The following is a 15,764-nucleotide window of genomic DNA, read 5'->3' on the forward strand; positions in this document are numbered from 1 at the left end:
TTCCACGCCCACTTTCATGTTGAATGTTTTGCATATACATTTAAAAAAATTATTGAAAAAAAAAAAAAGTCATAATCATGTTATACAGTGGAAACATAGTGTACACTATTACAGTTTACCTGCCAACTATTTTCGTTGAACTTGAACTTGACTGGAGAATAACCGAGATTAGATCACGGTGTCTTTTATTTTGGGCACAGGGGAGAAAATGTGCATGTATTCTCAGGATCTCAGTGGAGGGGAATGGATGTAAGATCTGTCAGTGTATGTGTGACATTTTCTACTGAAAATACTGCTGATTTCCATCTTGCAATACCATGGCAACACCCAGACAGCTACATATTGCTCTGTCTGGCGTGACAGATGTGATATTTTCATATGATATAAGCTACGTAGCCGCAATGACAAACAAATATCAAATATACTCGTAATTATATGACTACAGAAAAACATCAAAGCACGCATTTGAGAAACTCTGGAGAGACGCAAAACTACTTCGTTGCCAGGTAGTGGGCCAGTGTGATTGACAGCGCACATTGGTTCACAAGTAAAGCGCACAAAACAGAACGACAGGAACTCTCCGCCAATCATACGAGCAGAAATGCAGGTCCTTCGATGAAGGACAGGGGATTATCCAATGATGAACTGAGAAGAGGCAGGACTTCCTTCCCATTGCTCATACCGGAACTCTTTCGAGAGACAGCACCCCCCCCCCCCCCATTTGATGTGTGTATATTCATAAATTTTGTTGATAGTACGTTTTGTGTAAAGAAATTCTGGACTGCCTGGCTGTACAGCACGCGCAGATTATGAGAGAACGAAGCGAAGGTGGTCGGCACCGCGCGAACTGGTGAGGAGGCTCTTGGGAAAGCTATCAATATAACACTTGCTAGCTGGCTAACTGTGCTTGTTCCAGTCCTTTGAAATTCAGTGTTTGAAAGTTGTTTTCGTACAGGTTACTCGGTGTTATTAGCCACCTTAAAAACCCTCATCAATTTTGGTTCTGCTATGTACTTAAACGCAATTATGTTGGTTTTTAACCACGCATTCAACATAAACAGCTATCTGGTTGGCTAGCGAGATGTCTTGACGTGATATGAAGTGTTTCTCTGTTTACAGTCATCCGGCTAACTGGCTAAGTTGCATTAAAAAGGGCAATGTGTGCAACCAGCAAAGAATGCCTACTTCAAACTCTGCATGGTGGTTTGCGACACAGCTAGCTAGAAATCAAGTAACCTATGGCTGGAGGTGACTAAGTTAACTAGCCAACCAGGTATATAGCTATATGGCACTATCTGATATTCGCCATCGAATTGATATTTGATTATATCTAAAATCCATTGAAACTATTAAAAAGTAACCAGGGACCTTGGACCAGGGACCTTGGACTTATTAAGGCTGGACATACCGAGTACCCAGCAAAAATATTGACCTGGCTACAATCACACTTTTGACAGTTCACTGCCACCAACTGCCATGTATGAGCGCGTGAAGTAAACCAGTAAAAGCTATTGTTGCGTCACTATTTTCGAGCTCCATCAATGTAAACAATGGAATGTTCAGTGAAATCTGTCTGTTTTTGTGCCGTCGGGGTCCAGCATTTTAACATTGATGGAATGCTGGTAAAATGAGCGCTTAAAAGCCACAAAAACAGTCATTTTGTCACATTAAAATTCCACCATAGCAGAATTATTGTCCACAACACGTTAATTTAAGATTAAACTGAAATATTAATCATAATATTCATGTTGATTTCCGGAAATAAATTTTTCGGTTGTCCTCCCGAGTAATAATGGCCAGTGATAATGAGACTACTACTTTCTGGTTTTCAGAGTGATTTATGTTTTTAAAGGGGATCTGAACTTGTCCGCTGTCCTTGTAAGCTGTAACTGGTCCTTAAGGGTAGTGACAGAGATGTAGCCAAGCTGACAGTCTGTGATACTGGATGTCGTCTGACTGCGACTGTGACCATGCACAAATGCATTTCAATTCAAGTCCTTGGCTCCACAGCTCCACAGTTTACAGTGTAGTCCTTTGACGGATGCTTTTAACCAAAGTGCCTTAGATAAGTGCATTTAACCCTGTTGAGCGAACACCAGTCGAGCCGCAGATGCAGTTCAAAGTCCACTAAGTGTCACGGTCGTGATGATGCGTGCAGAATCGAGGTGGAGACGGGTTCGGCTCCTTCAAATATAAGTTTTACTTCGCTGGTATTTAAGTGACACTTTTATCCAGAGTGACACAAGTGCAGAGGTCAGGAATCAAAGAGCAGGAATTCCCGGCAGGGGAACGCGTGTACTCCCCGGAGGGTCAGCAAGTGGAAGAACAGCCGACCCCACCAACAGCTTTCCTCTGTGCTTGAGTAGAAACATTGATTGTTTTTTGGGCTGGTCTGGGCCTTTAGGTCTGGTTGAGGGACTGTAGGGGGTGCTATGAAAGGGCCCTCTCCCTCAGACCCTGTCCGTTCTCTCTGGCTGCTCCCTTCTACCCTCTGCTGGGACTTTCCCCGAGAAATAATCAATGTTTAACAGCCCACCGGTTTGTTCAGCGAACCCGTGTGTCCCTGGCTCTGGTCGGTTGCTGTTATTTTTGGAGACCTGGTCGAATCGAGCGGATGTCACGGTTGAACGTGAACGTGTTGTGAGCCACGTGGCAGCAGCTCGATGTTGCGTTGTCGGTGGATTCTGTTTCCTGGTTCTGTTACCAGGTAGTGCTGGTAAGTGGGGCGACATGGCTCAGGCAGTAAGAGCAGTCGTCTGGCAGTCGGAGGGTTGCCGGTTCGATCCCCTGCCCGGGCTGTGTCGAAGAGTCCCTGAGCAAGACACCTAACCCCCAAATGCTCCTCACGAGCTGGTCGGGGCCTTGCATGGCAGCCAATCGCCGTTGGTGTATGAGTGTGTGTATGAATGGGTGAATGAGAAGCATCAATTGTACAGCGCTTGTACCCCATATAGTGATGTCGTGGACGAAGTGCTGAGTGTTATCATCTGTGTGATGTGAATGGTAGTGTGAGCACGTGATTGGTGGTTCAAGCCCCACTGTGGCAACAATAAGATCTGCACAGCGGTTGGGCCCTTGAGCAAGGCCTTTAACCCCACATTTCTCCAGGGAGGATTGTCCCCTGCTTAGTCTAATAAACTCGAAGTCGCTTTTGATAAAGGTGTCCGCTAAATAACTAATGTAATGTTGTGACAGTTATCTGAATGTTGGAAGGAGCTGATTTATGTTAGAGATTTTGATTGAATCCAGGCAGCCACTGGAAGTCAGTGAAGGATGCTCTAAAGTGGGTCAGGACCCAAAATGGTGTGTATTCGGTCGGTCTCAGGGCGGCCTGTAGTAGTGGTTAAGGTCCATGACTGGGACCTGCAAGGACGGTCCTAGTTGTAGCCACAATAAGATCCGCACAGCCGTTGGGCCCTTGAGCCAAGGCCCTTTACCCTGCATTGCTCCAGGGGAGGATTGCCTCCTGCTTACTGCTTATTGTCAACTGTATGTCGCTCTGGATAAGAGCGTCTGCCAAATGCCATTGTAATGTAATGTGGGTCTTGGGTTGAGTCTGTAGTCCATGAGGCCATGCTAGTATGTGACAGCTCACTGGAAGGTACAAAGTTTTGGTCCCGATATTTAAAGGTATTTGTATATGTATTTATTTGGGCCCCATTATTAAACATTTAAAAAAAAAAGAATGAAATAATAATGGGCTTGTGATTCTGTGATTGTGGATGGCTTCATGAGGTCTTTAATGATTCTGAGGGTTTTCTGCTGCACAGACTGTTTCCTGTCTCTGGTGTGTCGGGTTAAACATGCTCCACACCTACATTCAGGTGCTCAGTTGAGGAAAACAAGGTTTTTCTATTGTGTGTGTCTACCAAGCCACACCAATCAAGAGTTTGAAATGCCCATCAGGTCGAATGGGGCCTTTAAGGACAGCGTTTAATTAGCATTTGTTCTTTTTTCGTTTTTGTTTGTGTAATTATTATCACTACTGTTTGCGTGCCGGGGCCATTTTTCATCCTTGAATGCGAAATCTTGTTTGAGCGCTGAGTTGTTATTGTTATTTTCAGGTGAACCTCAGTTGATTGTAACCTGCTGTGGGGCCAGGGATGAACATTAGTCACGGTTAAATCTGCTCAGTGCGTGAAATGCTGGCAGGCTACGAAACGAATGCATGTCCTCCACAAAAGCCCACGGCAGAGTTTCCTCAGAAATGGACCAGAAAGACTAATCTAATTTGACTTAATTGTGTGGCGTTCCAGACAAATTAATAAAAAAAAAAAACCTGAAGCACGTTTTTTTTTCTTCTTCCTTTCTAGAGTTTCCCAGAGTCTTCTATATGGGCCATCTCCTCTCGAAGAATGGTAACCGCGGTAACCGCCTGAAGAAGAGGAAGAGGAAGCTTCTGAAGAGGAAGAAGAAGAACTGCTTCCTGCAGGGGCCGTGCATGCTGTGTTTCATCGTCCACGGCAACAGCGGGAGCCTGGGCGGCGGGGGCGGCGGGGGCGGGGCGGGCGCGGCCGAGGACGCGCAGAGGTCGGAGGTCGCCAGCGGGCCGGACGACTGCGCCAGGTTCCTGCTGTCGCCGCGCGAGCTCGCCATCTGGGAGGGGCTGTCGGCCGTGCCGGCGCGGCTGTTCCGGGCCACGCCCGCCTGCGAGTACGCCGAGATGGTGTGCAAGAGGAAGTGCGCGGACGTGCGGCGCTGCGCCCCCTGCAAGCAGCCCCGCTGCTGCCCCGCGCAGGACGGCTCTGAGCCCGGGGCCGGGGCCGGGGCCGCCGGGGCCGACCGCCTCCCGCTCCCCCTCTGCCCCCTGCCCTCGCCCGCGTCCTCCTCCTCCACGTCCTGCTCCTCCTCGTGCTCGTCCTCGGAGGGCGTGTCCGGGGCGGGCCCGCTGTCCGATTCGGGGGACAGCCCCGGGAGCACCAGCAGCACAGCGGCGGCCACGCCCCCCGGCTCCTCCCCGTCCTGCCACCGCGACCACGCCCCCGGCGACGCCCCGGCCGGGGAGAGCCCCGCCGACGGCTCCAGCATCAACCACCTGCCTTCCTCCATCCTGCTGAAGGTGAGGGGCGTGCTGGGAAATGTAGTTTTCATGCTGTGGTGACGTTGCTCTGCTGTTTCGGCCCAAAGGGGTTTTCCCTACTCAGGTAGCGAGCAACACATAGTGGAAGCGTTCGTGTAAACCAGTGGTTTCCAACCCTGTTCCTGGAGATCCACCATTCTCCACTCCAACTCTAACAAAGCACACCTCATTCAACAGCTAGAGCAGGGCTGCCCAACCCTGTTCCTGGAGATATACCATCCTGTAGGTTTACACCCCAACGCTAACAAAGCACACCTCATTCAACAGCTAGAGAACTTGTTGAGCTGCTACTTAGTAGAATCAGATGTGCCAAGTTAGGGTTAAAATGAACCTGCAGTATGGTTGACCTCCAGGAACAGGGTTGGGAGACACTGGCGTAAAGTCAGTGCAATATCCAGGGAATGCTCACATGGGTTCAGGTCCTGGGACTGAGAGGAACATCAGAATGCAGCTGCTTGCCCCATTGTGGGAGTACTCTAAAGACACCCCTCTCTGCTGCAACACGGGGTCAGAACGGTCACTCAGTACCACGACGTAACGTCCTGGCCTGCTGAGGGTACGAGTGCATACGCCCAAACCTCACGTACCCAAACCGTATACCCCAGGCCATTACCGAACCCGTCACTGCTGCCTCCATTTCCCTTCTTCTGTTCCCTGGCTTTGTGCGCCTGAACATTGATGGACACCGGATAACCTTCCTGGTGTGGAGTCGGGGTGAAATCTAGCTTTATTGCTTTTTTCCCCAAATGGAAATTGGAGTCAACAGGCCTGTTCCCGTGCAGCTCAGAGTGCCGCAACTGCGAGTGCCGTTCATGTATTATGCATCGAACCGCCTAGCCAGTCCTCCATTACTGCGGGCATTAATATTGATAAATAAATGAATTTGTTTCAGAGCACAGATCGGAAACAGGATGCTTCTGTGCTGTGCCTGTTTTGCCATGTCATTTGTGATGTCATTCCTTTGTGATGTCATTTTTTTAACGATGTCATTTGTGATGTCGTTTTCCCCCGCCTGCAGGTGTTCTCTCACCTCTCTGTGAAGGAGCGCTGTCTCAGTGTCTCTCTGGTCTGTAAGTACTGGAGGGACCTGTGTTTGGACTTCCAGTTCTGGAAACAGATCGACCTGAGTGGCCTACAGCAGGTGAGAGTCCTTCTGTCCCAAACCACCATCCCCTCTCCCTTACCCACAGCCCCCTGCCCACTGCCCGCTCCACCTACACACTATCCACTACCCCCTGCCCACTGCCCACTCCCCCTACACACTATCCACTACCCCCTACCCACTGCCCGCTCCCCCTACACACTATCCACTGCCCCCTACCCACTGCCCGCTCCACCTACACACTATCCACTGCCCCCTACCCACTGCCCGCTCCACCTACACACTATCCACTGCCCCCTACCCACTGCCCGCTCCACCTACACACTATCCACTGCCCCCTACCCACTGCCCGCTCCACCTACACACTATCCACTGCCCCCTACCCACTGCCCGCTCCACCTACACACTATCCACTACCCCCTACCCACTGCCCGCTCCACCTACACACTATCCACTACCCCCTACCCACTGCCCGCTCCACCCACACACTATCCACTACCCCCTACCCACTGCCCACTCCCCCTACACACTATCCACTGCCCCCTACCCACTGCCCGCTCCACCTACACACTATCCACTACCCACTGCCCGCTCCACCTACATACTATCCACTACCCCCTACCCACTGCCCGCTCCACCTACACACTATCCACTACCCCGTGCCCCCTACCCCCTACCCCCTACCCACTGCCCACTCCCCCTACACACTATCCACTACCCCCTACCCACTGCCCGCTCCACCTACACACTATCCACTACCCAGTGCCCCCTACCCCCTACCCACTGCCCGCTCCACCCACACACTATCCACTACCCCCTACCCACTGCCCACTCCCCCTACACACTATCCACTGCCCCCTACCCACTGCCCGCTCCACCTACACACTATCCACTACCCACTGCCCGCTCCACCTACATACTATCCACTACCCCCTACCCACTGCCCGCTCCACCTACACACTATCCACTACCCAGTGCCCCCTACCCCCTACCCACTGCCCACTCCCCCTACACACTATCCACTATCCACTACCCACTGCCCACTCCCCGGTGCCCATTACCTCCCGTCTCTCTGTTAATTCAGTTGGATGCAGTAATGCTTTATTGGCATGGATGCATCTACGGTAAACAATATTGCCAAAGCAATTAGGAATGACACTTAAGACACATAATTAAGGACCAAATCGCATTCAAGCTTGTGTTGAGTTCACAAGGTTTTCTCAAGCTTTTCCCTCCCTCTATTCTTTTCTCTCCCCCTCTCTCTTATTGTCTCTCTCACTCTCTCTCAATTCAGTTCAATCCAATAATGCTTTATTGGCATGACTGCATATAAACAATATCGCTGAAGCAATTAACAATGAGACAATTAACAATGAGACAATTAACAGTGACGTTTAAGACACATATTTAAGGGCCAACTAGCCCTTCAGCGTTGCGTTGAGTTTGTGCGGTTTTGTTCCAATGTTGTCTCCTTCTCTTTTCTTTTCTCTCCCTCCCTCTCTCCCCCTCTGTCCCCCTCTCTTCCTCTCCCTCCCTCCCTCCTTCCCTCCCTCCCTCTCTCTCCCCCTCTCTTCCTCTCCCTCCCTCCCTCCCTCTCTCTCCCTCCCTCCCTCTCCCTCTCTCCCTCTCCCCCTCCCTCTCTCCCTCTCTCCCTCCCTCCCTCTCCCTCCCTCTCCCTCCCTCTCCCTCCCCCTCCCTCTGTCCCCCTCTCCCTCTCTCCCTCTCCCCCTCCCTCTCTCCCTCTCTCCCTCCCTCCCTCCCTCTCTCTCCCTCTCCCTCCCTCCCTCCCTCCCTCTCTCTCTCCCCCTCTGTCCCCCTCTCTTCCTCTCCCTCCCTCTCCCTCCCTCTCCCTCCCTCCCTCCCTCCCCCCCTCCCTCCCTCTCCCAGGTGACGGACGAGCTCCTGGTGAAGATAGCGTCGTGGAAGCAGAACGTGACGGAGCTCAACCTGTCGGACTGCCGTAACGTGCAGGACCACGGCGTGTGCGCCCTGGCCTCCCACTGCCCCGGCCTGCTCAAGTACACGGCCTACCGCTGCAAGCAGCTGAGCGACCTGTCGCTGGCCGCCGTGGCCTCGCACTGCCCCCTGCTGCAGAAGGCCCACGTCGGCAACCAGGACAAGCTGACCGACGAGGCGCTGAAGAAGGTCCGCCGCCTCCCCCCCCGCCCCAGGGCCTCGCTGTTATTTTTACCAAAAGGGCCATGTCGTGTGATTCCCGCTGCTTTATTTTAGGTCCTCGTATCCACAAGGAGGCGTTCGTGTGTGTGCTTTTAAGTACCAAAAAACGACCTCTATCCAGTTGTAGGTGCCCCATTCTCCAGCGCCTCTCATGAGCTTTACCAAGAGCAGGCTGTTTTTAGTGACTGTGTCTTTAAGGCTCATTGACATTGATGAACCTCTGTTCTGATTGGCTGCAAGGTGGGCCGTGCTGAAGTAAATAAGCATGCGCTTGTGATGTCACTACTTCACCGAGGTCCAAACGGCTCGTTTAAGTGCACATCTTCTTCATACGGATTGTGTGGGTTTTGATATTTTCACAGTGTTTTTATAACGCCTTCAACTCCTTTGTAATCCACATAGGAAGGGAACTGTTGTTTCCCACAATATGGGACCTTTAAGCTCCAGATCCCAGGGTGGTATTTCACAAAGCAGGATTGCAGAGTTAGCTGGATAACTGTGCTGAGTAAAACCTGGAACTGCTGTTTTTACTGACTTCATGTGCGTTCCAGGTTTTACTCGGTGCCGTAGTCCTGCTTCGTGAAGCGCGGCCAAGGGTTAAGCGCGTTGTCTGGGAGACCGGAGTAGCCGGACGTTCTAAACCTCTAGAGACGTTTCATTCTGAGATTATGCCACTCTGGAATGAAAATCCATCAACTAAACGAGACGGCTTAACATTAGCGATGACCGGTTTGAGACAGGTCAGAGAACTGCGGATGATCGCTGTCGTCTCTAAGATTCAACATGTCATAACGAGTTTGGGGCTGAAAGCGAGATGGGTCCTCTCAGTACGCTCACGATTACTATTATTATCCTGCTCCTGGGAAACTCATCTCCTAATGTTATTTCACAAAGGTGTTCTATTATTTATAATATTGTACTTTGATATTGGCTGACAGCTAACACTAAAAAAATAGAGCTTATTAAAATGAATAAGAATCTGTTCTCGGGGCACTCAGACCTGGTCCTTTGGGCCTGTATAGATCCAGTCAGCCACAAAAACGTCATCATCTCTCCTGGCTCACCCCCCGAGGGGGAAAGTTTGCCGCAGTTTCCATAGGAAATGAACAAAGCGGTTGATTACAAGTCTTCAAATTAGCACAAAATGTAGTCATGTATTGATATCATAGCGATTCCTTTTTACCAGAAAGTTGCCGTGTGGCTTACCACTCTTTATTTCCTTCCCCCCCGACACCCAAGTCACCACACGGATCTCTGCCTGCTTGGCTGATATCTCTGCGTGGAAGACTTCCCAACACCTGAAGCTCAACCTTGCCAAAACTGAGCTTCTCTACATCCCTGCTAAGTCCTCTCCGTCAATCGACCTCTCATTGACTGTTGAGGACTTTGTAGTTTCCTCCTCCCGTACGGCAAAGAATCTTGGGGTGACTCTTGATAACTGCCTCACCCTGGCTCCACAAGTATCCTCCACTGCCAGAACCTGCAGGTTCTTTCTGTATAATATACGTTGTATCCGTCATCTCCTGACGGAGAAAGCCACCCAGCTCCTAGTCCAGGCGCTCATCATTTCCCGCCTGGATTACTGCAACTCCCTCCTAGCTGGTCTCCCAGCGTGTGCCATCAAGCCCCTCCAGCTGGTCCAGAATGCTGCAGCCCGCCTGATCACCAGTCAGCCCAGGTCGGCTCATGTCACCCCGCTTCTCATTGGCCTCCACTGGCTTCCTATTGCCGCACGCATCCGTTTCAAGGCCCTAGTGTTGGCATTTCAGGCTGCTAAGGGGACTGCCCCACCTTACATACAACCCCTGATCACTCCCTACTCCCCAGCTAGATCACTCCGGTCTGCCAGCTCTGGTCGCCTTACGGTTCCCTCTCTACGTGCACCTGGCGGTCGAGCTGCACGTTCTGTTTTCCGTTCTGGTTCCTCAGTGGTGGAATGACTTGCCTACCACTGTCAGAACAGCAGAATCCCTCCCCCTATTTCGACGCAGACTCAAAACCCACCTTTTCAAACTCTACCTTAGTCCTTCCTCCTGATTTCCCCTGCCCCTCCTTTCTGATATCCCTATCCTTGTCTAACCCCCCCCCCAAAAAAAAAAAAAAATACATAAAAATAAAGAATTGCACTTACGATGACAACTAAGTTTAGAACAGCATTTCATGTGTATTTGCTAGTTTCTGGATGTGATGCTTTGACTTATGGTAGAACCTATGCACTTGTAAGTCGCTTTGGATTAAAAGCGTCTGCCAAACGACTAAAATGTAAATGTAAATGTAAATGTACCACACAGAAAACGGGTTTAAACCCTGGATTTGCACCTTTATTTAATTGGCAAGAAGCCCAGTTGCTAACGACAGCTAGCACCGTTAGCCTATGAAGTGAAATCGTGAGCACCGCTCAACGTAATGTTATGGTCTGGAGCTGGCAGCTCTGCTTCACTAACGCTGACGGATGCACGACGGCCATTTTAGAGCAGAATGACCCAGGTATAGAAGAAGGCAATTATTGAGCCAATTGAACTGCTTATTGGAGGTTATCCAGGACTCTGGGGAAACCCTACTCTTAGTGATAAGTGCCATTAAAGACCACAGTGGTCTAGGTTTAATGCCACAGCAGCTGTAGGGGGTAAGATAACAGTGGCAGACTCACAACACCAGCTCCTGTCAGACCAGCTGAGTTAATCTTTCCATTTACACGAGTATATTATTCAGTTACTTAATTCACTTCTGCAGTAATCCTGCTATAATCATGGCAGGGTGTTGAAGGATGGTATCGTTGAAAACGGTTCATTAAAACTGAGTGCTATTAAATCCTGGCTGTGCGTTCTGATTGGGCAAAGCGTCGCCTAGGGAACCTTTCAATCAGCAGGGCTTTCCCACCTCAGCATGCAAGAACAATTTGTCCAATCAGTTGCCTGCAAAACGAGTAATTCCTCTGTCCAATCAGATGCTTGTAGTCATGCAAAAATTATTTCTGTCCAATCAGATATCTGTAAAACATGCAAGAATTACTCCTCAGTCCAATCAGATGCCTGTAAAACATGCAAGAATAACTCCTCTGGCCAATCAGATGTCTGTAAAACATGCGGGAATAACTCCTTTGCCCAATCATTTGCCTGTAAAAGAAGCAAAGCAATATTGCTGTCCAATCAAATGTTTGTAACCATGCAAGAATGACTCCTGTCCAATCAGATGTCTGTAAAACATGCAGGAGTGACTCCTCTGTCCAATCAGATGGCTGTAACCATGCAGGAGTGACTCCTCTGTCCAATCAGATGGCTGTAAACAGTGTTTTTCTTGTTGTGTGTGCAGCTGGGGCAGTGCTGCGCTGAGCTACGGGACATTCACCTGGGCCAGTGCTACAACATCAGCGACGCGGGCATGGAGGCCCTCGCACAGGGCTGCCCCAAACTACAGAGGATCTACATGCAGGAGAACAAGCTGGTGAGTGCTGCCTCTCTTAGCTGTGCTGCTTATCTGTCCTGGAATAATGCCCACCTCTTACCTGTGCTGCTTATCTGTCCTGGAATAATGCCCACCTCTTACCTGTGCTGTTGATCTGTCCTGGAATAATGGCCAACGCGTACCTGTTCACATCTCATCTGTAATGATGCCTACCTCTTACCTGTATCATAATCTCATCTGTAATGACGCCCACCTCTTACCTCATCGTAATCTCATCTGTAATGGTGCCCACCTCTTACCTGTATCATAATCTCATCTGTAATGACGCCCACCTCTTACCTCATCGTAATCTCATCTGTAATGGTGCCCACCTCTTACCTGTATCATAATCTCATCTGTAATGACGCCCACCTCTTACCTCATCGTAATCTCATCTGTAATGGTGCCCACCTCTTACCTGTATCGTAATCTCATCTGTAATGGTGCCCACCTCTTACCTGTATCATAATCTCATCTGTAATGGTGCCTACCTCTTACCTGTATCATAATCTCATCTGTAATGGTGCCCACCTCTTACCTGTATCATAATCTCATCTGTAATGGTGCCCACCTCTTACCTGTATCATAATCTCATCTGTAATGGTGCCCACCTCTTACCTGTATCGTAATCTCACTTGAGATAATAGCCACCTCGAACCTGCTACATCATGTTAATCGCACGCTTCATATTGTGGTCACATCTTTAATGGCCTTCTTGTATTAATGTCTCATCTTTGCCTTCAACATTCGGCCTGTTTAGTGGGCATCAGAGATTTTATTTCTAAATCCTAATTGCAGGCAGTTACAGAATGTAAAAATAATAAATAATAATCCGTAACTGTGCAAATAACAAATAACAAGGCCTAATTTTCAGAGCAGTGTTGTTGTCAATGTGTGGAGTATTATCACTGTTGTCCACTAGGGGGCGCACTGTCCGTGCTGATCCCAGGCAGTGAGTCTCATATAGCATTAGGTGATTAATGTGGTGGAATGGCTGCTTTCATGAGAAGGAGTAATTTGGCGGATGTGTTTTTCCTGCTGTTATTGGTGACAGAGGTTCACTCTGCCCACGGCTGTACCGTTCACTGTGGTTGAAGTGTGTTTGGTGGGATCATGGGTGGGGGGGGGGGGTTTGCTTGATGTCCTATAACTTGAAACCTTTTTCATTTGAACAGACCGGGGGCTTGTGATTCTCCTTTGGGGGAGGCGAGTGGGTTCGTTCCCATAGAGGTTATTTCTCCTGTGGGCAGAAACCGTAGAGGTGCTACGTCTGTTTCAAATGAAAGGGGAACCGGAAACTCAAAGTGAATAAACTCAAAGCTCAGCCGTTCCCTGAGTAACACGCAACGCGGCCGGGGCAACACGCACCCCGTCTCTGGGCGGTCCGGTGCTTCCCGTAACAGCCGGGACTGGCAGGACCGCGGTCGGCCCCCCGGGGGGGCGGGGGGGAGCGCACGGACCGTAAACGCGGTCGTCACGGCTTACCGCTCCGCGCGGCGTGTCCGCGGAACGCCGAACCCTTTTCCCGGCCGGCATTCCCGGCGTGTATTCCGACCCGGCAAGATTCCGCCGGGCCTCTCCTCCCTCCACTGGAGCGCAGCGTGAATCCGCACCGCTCCAGAACGTATTGATCTGCCTCTTAGAAGTGGCTTCGGAAACGCGCCCGTCACGCCTGGGCGAGGAAGCCGGTTTCTCTCTTTCCTTTCCCCGGAAAAGCGTCTAAACGGCCCCATTGTCACGCTCTTCAGGGCTGCTTACCTGCTCTTTCCGGAGCGAGTTCTCTTGTACATAAAAACAACGAGTATTAACTCTCGGCACTAGCACAGCTGCTGTGGTGAGTGTGAGTGAGTGAGTGAGTGAGTGTGTGAGTGAGTGAGTGAGTGAGTGAGTGAGTGAGTGAGTGAGTGAGTGTGAGTGTGTGTGAGTGAGTGAGTGAGTGAGTGAGTGAGTGAGTGAGTGAGTGAGTGAGTGTGTGAGTGAGTGAGTGAGTGAGTGAGTGAGTGTGTGTGTGAGTGTGTGAGTGAGTGAGTGAGTGAGTGAGTGAGTGAGTGAGTGTGTGAGTGTGTGAGTGTGTGAGTGAGTGAGTGAGTGAGTGAGTGAGTGAGTGAGTGAGTGTGTGAGTGTGTGAGTGAGTGAGTGAGTGAGTGAGTGAGTGAGTGTGTGAGTGAGTGAGTGAGTGAGTGAGTGAGTGAGTGAGTGAGTGTGAGTGAGTGAGTGAGTGAGTGAGTGAGTGAGTGAGTGAGTGAGTGAGTGAGTGTGAGTGAGTGTGTGAGTGAGTGTGTGAGTGTGTGAGTGTGTGAGTGTGTGAGTGAGTGAGTGAGAGTGATTACTGGACAGACCACTCCTCACCACATGTCCGTGCACATAGGTTAGGTTGAAATTCCCTTTCTCTGGTTGTTATATTAACACAGTCCCTTGTAGCTGGTGCTTGAAAAGAATTGAGTGTTCTCAACTGTTGCATCATTAGCCTTTGGCCCTCCCTGCACCCTTACACTCCCACCACCAGAGGTCAGTAGTGCTCCATACGCGGTCTCTGTAGGTTCAAAAACGTTCTGGTCTCAGAGTGAAACCTTCGACTGACGCGGCTTTTTAAGAGGGCGCCAAGTCGACGTATAGAGTGGCGTGTACGGAGTGCCTTCTGCAGACGACGTCTAGCGACGGTGTAAAACACGCTAATGGCTTTAGCAGCAAGCGGGTGCAGTTAAAACAGCTCTTACGGTGCGCCGTCTGAAACCCGCTCCTCCAGAGTCTGGAGTCCAGTTATGTCTCGTGTCTGGTATGCCTCATCATGATATTTTTGTAAAAAAATTTTTAAAAGAAGCGATTTTGTGACTTACACTTGAGTCCTGAGTCTGTGTTTCCTCTTAGTGTTGCTCCGGTTCTTGTAAAAAGCAGTTTTTCTTTTTGTTCCTCGTGTAAATGCGATAGCCTTGATGAATTGGGCCACTTAGGTCTGTTAACAGTATCTTTGCGTGGCTAGTTGGCCATTAATCATAATAAAAGCTTTAAGGATAATTGTTACTAGATTAAAGATATTAATGTTTTTGTAAATATCTTTTAACGCCGTGATATCGATTTCAGGCAAGGATTACTCAAGATGTGAATTAGATGCTGGGATATATCGGGTGGCCGATCTCTCCAAAAGAAAATGAAGAAATGCATTCTGGGAAGTCTAGGAACTGTTGTGCCTATCTCTTTTTTCCATGAGTACAAAATGTCTCAGAACTTCCTATCTCAAACACAGCTAATGTGTAACCTTTCCTCCGCTAGTTGGGATGTGCTAATTATTATTCTCCGAGTATCGGATATTACTTTTTTTTTTTTTTTGTTACACGCCTTTCCGTTTTGTAGTTAATGACGACTACATTAATAGCTCAATAAGCAATTACCCTTTTTAATGAGAAATTTAGGAGAGGATTAAAGCATTGATTTTTTTCTCGCCAAGAGAAGAGCAAATGTTGAATTATTTACAGTCATCCCCAGCCAGAAAAGTTTCTGGATTGAAATACACACAAAATGTCCTCGTAACATTGCTAAAACGCACACAAAATGTCCTCATAACATTGCTAAAACGCACACAAAATGTCCTCATAACATTGCTAAAACGCACACAAAATGTCCTCATAACATTGCTAAAACGCACACAAAATGTCCTCATAACATTGCTAAAACGCACACAAAATGTCCTCATAACATTGCTAAAACGCACACAAAATGTCCTCATAACATTGCTAAAACGCACACAAAATGTCCTCATAACATTGCTAAAACGCACACAAAATGTCCTTATAACATTGCTAAAACGCACACAAAATGTCCTCATAACATTGCTAAAACGCACACAAAATGTCCTCATAACATTGCTAAAACGCACACAAAATGTCCTCATAACATTGCTAAAACGCACACAAAATGTCCTCATAACATTGCTAAAACGCACACAAAATGTCCTCATAACAT

The 15,764-nt window shown here is 49.2% G+C and overlaps 1 protein-coding gene across 2 annotated transcripts in view; it reads left to right on the top strand.

Moving 5' to 3' along the window:
• The first annotated feature begins 712 nt into the window (after positions 1 to 712).
• The window catches only part of fbxl17 (F-box and leucine-rich repeat protein 17), a 286,360-nt gene continuing 271,308 nt past the window's right edge, over positions 713 to 15,764 (top strand). For both annotated transcript variants that reach the window (XM_061260432.1, XM_061260433.1), the window contains exons 1-5: positions 713 to 850; positions 4,314 to 5,059; positions 6,099 to 6,221; positions 8,070 to 8,327; positions 11,673 to 11,804. In XM_061260432.1, coding sequence (XP_061116416.1) covers positions 4,334 to 5,059; positions 6,099 to 6,221; positions 8,070 to 8,327; positions 11,673 to 11,804 — 1,239 coding nt within the window. In that variant the 5' untranslated portion in view covers positions 713 to 850; positions 4,314 to 4,333. The remainder of the gene's footprint in view (positions 851 to 4,313; positions 5,060 to 6,098; positions 6,222 to 8,069; positions 8,328 to 11,672; positions 11,805 to 15,764) is intronic.

This window comes from Conger conger, chromosome 11 (assembly GCF_963514075.1).
Source record: "Conger conger chromosome 11, fConCon1.1, whole genome shotgun sequence".
Taxonomy (NCBI): Eukaryota; Metazoa; Chordata; class Actinopteri; order Anguilliformes; family Congridae; genus Conger; species Conger conger.